Here is a 6,000-nt window from a genome sequence, read left to right on the forward strand (position 1 = left end):
TCCCCGGCCCTTCTCCAACTTTCTAAAATTAAAAGCTAGCCAGACATGGTAGCACATGCCTGCAATCCCAGCTGTTGGGAGGCAAAGGCAGGAGCATCACCATGAGTTTGAGCCCAGCCTAGGCTACATAGTGAGTTCAAGACCAGCCTGTACTGCACAGCAAGACCTTGTCCCCCCACAAAAAAAAAAAAAAAAAAATTAAATTAAATTAAAATCCACAGTCCAAAATACAGTTTACACCAGGGCCTGAACAAAGGCTTCATCAAATAATATCTACAGAATGAGTGTGCATTCTGATATTTTCCTCTTTTCTTTTATTCCATTCATTAACAAAAATGACAACCCGCACATGAGCAAAGACACCGAGCTGGAATTCTTCATTCCTGAAGAACACACACTGCGGAGACATTCATGCACCCTGCGTGGTCTCTCCCCCAGCCGGCCACTGTGCCTGTGTCCCCACCTCCAGCTGTGCTGGGAACACAAGTCACCCTCCAAAACAACTCAAGTCGCCTTGTAAAACATTTTATTTTGAGACAAGGTCTTGCTATGCAGCCCAGAATGGCCCTGAAGTCCCGGCAATCCTCCTGCCTCAGCCTCCCGAGCACTGGGATGACACATGAGCCACCTCGCCTGGCTTCCAGGGGCGATTTTTATTTCCAGTCCAAACAGGCTCAGACAGGGTGAATATCCTGCCGTGGGCCACATTCAGGAGAATTCCATCCTTTCTGTGCTAGCCACCCTCTCCGAAGCGTCTGAGGCAGGACTTGGGGTGGCACTGCTGTACCTCAGAGCAAAATCAAACTGAGAGCTGCCCAGTCAGAGAGCCCTGGACATTCTCAACAGCTGGGATAGTGAATGTTCTCATTTTCAGAGAGCTGATTATGTTACAAAGCGTCAAGGTTAAAAACAAAGTGCTCATACGCACACGGAGCAAGATGCTAACAGCAGCGAGCCGCGTGCCTCTGCAGCTGAGTCCAGAGCGAGCTGCTGCTGTGTCCCCTTCGACCCTGGCTGCAGGCACACGCTGTGCTGAAACGGTGGCCTCCTTATCTGTCCCCTGACGCGGGCAGGTGTGCCTGTCCCCTTCATGGTCACACTCCCTGTGGGCAGTGCCAGGACAGAGACTCCAACGCAAAGCACCTCCAACACCCACCAGTCCCGAGGGAGAGCAGGACAGCGCCCGCGTGCGCACACAGACCAGCTCTGTCTCCACACCCCAGCGCTGCAAGCCCAAGAGGAGGAAATGAATAGCCGCAGCTGAGGGCGAGGCCCCATTCGGCTCCTCCTGGGCCACTGGGTTCAGATACAAAAGCTTTTGTGCACCTTTCCTGTGTCCTCTGTAACCTGGTTGCCAGAGCAGCCCCCCGGCCGGCCGCTGGCAGCCAAACCAGAGGACGCAAACAGCGCACGAGTTCTTAGGATGCTTCTTCCTCGAGAAACATCATTTTAGGTCAGCAGTGACAGCGAGGTTGGGGGTGAGGCAACTGGGTATCTGCAGTGATCTCTGCCTCTGAGCTGGGGCCTGGCTTCCCCTCCTGCTGCTGTCATGTTGGCATACCCCATCTTGGGCATGCTATTTAGCTCTCCACCCTACCGGTCACTTCATAGAGGGCCTATGTCAAACAAGGGCTGGGAGAGTTCGTGAGTTCACACCATAAAGCTCTGGAACAGTGGCGGGGCCCAGGCCTTCGCCGCTGCGTGTATTCTTTTCTGATAACATGAAGGAACTGTTTCCAGCTCCACATCCGTGACTCTCTGGAGTGCGGGGCCGTGTTTGGCACACACCATGCACCTGAGAGGGCCACGTGCGTTCTGGTGACATTAGAGGCCATCCTACCATGCAGCCTCTCCTCTGCAGCAGCACACCAAAACCTCAGTGGGTGACAATCAAGTCTCAGCACAATAACTAACTTCCTACATTGAAAGGAACATTGAACCTGGCATGGTGGCGCATGCCTGGAATCCCAGCACTAGGGAGGCTGAGGCAGGAGGAACTCCAGGCCAGCCTGGGCTAGCTAGTGACTTCAAGGCCAGCCAGAACTGCAAGAGAGGCTCTGTCTCAAAGAAAACAATTTGAGAAACAAACTTTAAAAAGGAATGTTAAGCAGGGTTGGCAATGCCTCTGAACTGTTCCTGCACACAGGCTCGAAGTTATAAACTCTGCGGATACCACAAGACTTCGAGCTTCTACAGGACCTGGAGGCCACCCGCTTCAGGTCCTCATCCTACAGAGGGAGCAGGGTGGCAATGAAATCACTTGCCCAAAGCACATGACACACAGGTTACAGCTGACATCGCAGCCCGGCTGTGCTGACTCCTCTCCTGTCTTTCTCATTCCTCAGAGCTGAGCAAACCCCCTCAACCCGCAGAAGCAGGGCCTGCCTGACTCTGTCTTTCTCGTTCCTCAGAGCTGAGCAAACCCCCTCAACCCGCAGAAGCAGGGCCTGCCTGACTCTGTGACAGCCAAAGCTTCAGCCCGCGATCTGTTGGCCAGGACAGGTGGAGCTCAGAGCAGCAGCTCCTCCTCGCTGCCTAGGTGTGGCTAGGAAAGCGGCGCATCCTGCACCCAGGATACCCACCAAGAGGATGGGCAGGAACTTCACACTTAGGCTCAGACGCCACTCAGTGGGGCGATAAGTGAAATACTCACTCCCACGGGGCTCTGATCCAAGCACCCCATGTCCAGAGCTGCATAAGAGCCGCCTTTGAGAAGGCGGTCGGCCCTGAGGATCTCAGCTCACACAGGAAGAAACCACAGTTTGCTTCTGTGGGGTGGGGGATCACAGAACACAGCACACAGGGTGCCCACCTGTGGCTCAGTCTGCAGCAGAGATGGACACTGCACGTAGGTAAGGACAAAGGCCCCCCAGGCAGGGCTGGGCCAGGCCACCCCACCAGAGAAACAGGGAGGGAACCCAAAGGGGCAATTGAGATGACAGGCTACAAAAGATGCCTATGTGTGTGTACAGGTACAAATTTGCTATGCTGCATGTGATCATTGTGCATATCTAATTTGTACCCATAAACTTAATTAGGAAAAATAAAGATGCCTATTTAAACACCTCAGGAATGCACACCCAGGAGAGGAGACCGGAAGGAGGAGAAGTGGTAAAGGACAGCAAAGCCCAGGAGGGGTGTGCTGTGGGGCGAACTGACGTCACCGCAGCGCCGGTCTACCTGTTCCCAGCCCTAGCTCACAGGACACCCAGGGCAGAGCGGCAGGTGTCCTATCTCCTCTCCACAGGTAAACAGTGCCAAGGCGCGGCCTGGGATGCCTGGGAAAAGGATCCAGCGTTCCGCTTTCCGCTCTGCGCCCCAAATCCACCAGACCTCAGCCGGGCAGCAGCAGTGAGGGCAGTACCTGCGGGAGGTCTTTAGACCTCCTACTCGGATCAGAACTCCACAGGTACTCCTCACCTAATTCTAACCCGGTACTTTATTATCCCTGTCTTACAGAAGATAACGCGAAGCACAGCCTGGGGTGGTGCACGACTGGAATCCCAGCCCTCTGGGAAGCTGAGGCTGGATGATTGCAAGTTCCAGCCCAGCCTGGGCAACTTAGGGAGAGCGGGGCTGGGAACGGAGCTCAGAGTGAAGGGCCTGGGTTCAATCCCCAGCACTGGGCCAGAAAGGAAAGGAAAAGGCGACGCTTCTTCCCCGGATACCCCATCAAACCCAGCCCAACAGGCCGGCGGTGACACCAGGCTGGGCCGCGGCGGCCTTCCGTCCCCAGCTCGGTCCCCCGCCTTGGCGAGGGCACGGCGGCGGTACCTGGGGGCTGTCCTGCAAGGCCTCCTCCAGCAGGAGCTTGTCCACGGCGGGCATGGCGCGGCGGGCGGGCGGGCGGGCGAGGGCCGAGGACGTGGACAGCGAGGACCGGACTCGGGGAAGCAGCCGAGCGCTCACTCCTAGGGCTCCGCAGCAGCTCCGGCCCGGGCCCCGCCCCTCCACCGATGGCCACGCCCCCACATCTGACCACGCCCACTCGCCCTCCTCAGCGCCCCTTCCCCGCCAGGGCAGATCAACAGGAAGTGCGGCGAGCGCCCGGGAGCATCACCGGAAGTGTGGCGGCCGCACTTCCGGAAAGCCCCGCCCCTCGCGGGGTGCCGAACCTTCTTACTAGAGCGAGGGGAGCTCTGTGAGCAGGACTGTCCTCTCCCTTGGGGTCTGTGCCAGAGAGCCGAGGAGGGGGATCTCGAGGGTAGGAAGCAGAGTTTTATCTGCCTGTGAGTGCCCAGAAACCATTGATAGGAAGGAGATTGAAACACGTTTTGCCACTGTTCTGGTCAGTCACACTGTTTTTGGTTGTTTTTTTTTTTAAGTACTGGGAACTGGCTCTAGGAAGCCCTGAGCTACACTCCTCATTTCCTTCCTTCTTCCTCTCTTATTTGACTTTGCGATAGGGTCTCCCTGAGCTGTCCGTCGCGCTCTCGAACTCGCAGTTCTCCTGAAGCAGCCTTGGAAGTAGTTGGGCTAGCACATAGGCACCACCCTCCGGACTCTCACCCTGACTAGAACAGAAAGACAACCCTTCACCTCTCACGCGGGCCCTGCTAGGTAAGTGCCAGTCCCCTGGAACCCCTCTGAGAGGAGAGGTCCCTCAAGTCTGGAAGGAAGCACCGGCTCTGAATCTTCTGTGACATTCAGAAACAACTGGTTTTGGAAGTCACAGCTGTTTGATTTGGACCACGATAACTAGATTCCATCCTCTTTTCACTTGGGAGAATTTTATGATCAAATTTTAGAGTTGGAATGGAAAGATAGTCTAGTTCGGTGTTGTCGTTTAAAGATGAGAAAATGGATCCCAGTGAATGAAACGATTTGGTCATGGTCATACAAGCTTTAGGGCAGGGGGAGGGGGACACGGAGACTGCTGAGGGAAGGTGACATCTTTTTATGTGAAAGGCAAGAGTCTCTGAAGTTCCTGCTTAGGAGTCAGTAATTGTATGCAACAGAAAATCAACAGGAAAAATGTCGCCGCTGCACAAACTGTGCATTCGGCAGAAACCACTAAGCTGTGTCAAGGGAAGCTGCCAGGTGAGCTCCTCAGAGTTGGCAGCCGGGCGTCCTGTGCTGTGCAAACGCCAGCGTCGCATTTCCTGGGCTCTGGGCAGTGCCGCACGCCCTGAGCTATTGCGTGGCTGCCATCTACCATGGTTTTTACCAAGGTTTTCCTTCTACACTCTAGGTAGAATCCTGCTCCCACCACGTTGGTCCCTTTTCCTCCTTCTGCCAAGTACCATTTAGTTGATTTCTGCTCATGCCACAGCCCACTCTCTCCAGATCAAAGTCCTCTTCCCCAAGGCCAGACTCAAGCTTTTTCTTTCTCTCTCCAGGATGGTAAGACTGACCCAAGGCAATGATTATACCAAGGGAAAGGACACGGGCACATTATCACTTCAAATCAGGCCCTAAGGAGAGGCCACACCCTCGGAACCTTGGAAGGGACACTTTTCTGTCTTGAAAGTCTCCTTATTTTCTAAGAACCATCTCATTTCTAATTAAAACTAGGTTTCCTCAAGCACCAATATTCAAAATTATTGAGCCCATGTCGTACCACTATTTTGCTTGAAACTATACATTTTATTACTACATTATGGGCTAAATCTCCTCCGTGCAATTTCTTGGCACTTAAGGAACATTTATAACTGTTTCTATGGGAAACTGGATCCCAAGTGCAAAACACCAGCTTACATACTGAAATGTGAACTACAACAGCGCACTTAAAAATTGTTTTAACCCATTTCATGACTCCATCCAATCATTCATTCTTTCATTCATGTAATAAATACAGGCTGCTGAGCGTTCCACATTGCCTCACATTTTGCTGTCTTTACCAGTATTATGGACTACTTAAGAATACTTTTTTTTGGCGGGGGGGCTGCCCCTTAGCTCAGCTCTTTAAGTGGCTGCTTCAACAAAGCAGTCAGGCTCAGGTTGCTGTGGTTCGATCCCCACAACTCAAGCCAGCCAAACCTGCCCTGAAGGCATTTGGAG

General features: G+C 53.8%; 1 protein-coding gene and 1 long non-coding RNA gene across 5 annotated transcripts in view; one reads left to right on the top strand and one right to left on the bottom strand.

Annotated features, from left to right (window-relative positions):
• Appl2 (adaptor protein, phosphotyrosine interacting with PH domain and leucine zipper 2) overlaps nucleotides 1–3,938 on the bottom strand; it is a 38,999-nt gene extending 35,061 nt beyond the window's left edge. For both annotated transcript variants that reach the window (XM_023717066.1, XM_004623857.2), the window contains exon 1: nucleotides 3,775–3,938. In XM_023717066.1, the coding sequence (XP_023572834.1) occupies nucleotides 3,775–3,828 (54 nt within the window). In that variant the 5' untranslated portion in view covers nucleotides 3,829–3,938. The remainder of the gene's footprint in view (nucleotides 1–3,774) is intronic.
• A 161-nt stretch (nucleotides 3,939–4,099) lies between these two features.
• LOC111817158 overlaps nucleotides 4,100–6,000 on the top strand; it is a 14,619-nt gene continuing 12,718 nt past the window's right edge. For 2 of the 3 annotated variants that reach the window (XR_002821414.1, XR_002821413.1), the window contains exons 1-2: nucleotides 4,100–4,229; nucleotides 4,407–4,560. This is a non-coding gene — a long non-coding RNA (uncharacterized LOC111817158). Of the gene's footprint in view, nucleotides 4,230–4,406; nucleotides 4,561–5,339; nucleotides 5,793–6,000 lie in introns of those variants that run through there. The other variant, XR_002821415.1, reaches the window with a different exon arrangement.

Source organism: Octodon degus, unplaced genomic scaffold, assembly GCF_000260255.1.
Source record: "Octodon degus isolate 3935 unplaced genomic scaffold, OctDeg1.0 scaffold00004, whole genome shotgun sequence".
In the NCBI taxonomy this organism is placed as follows: Eukaryota; Metazoa; Chordata; class Mammalia; order Rodentia; family Octodontidae; genus Octodon; species Octodon degus.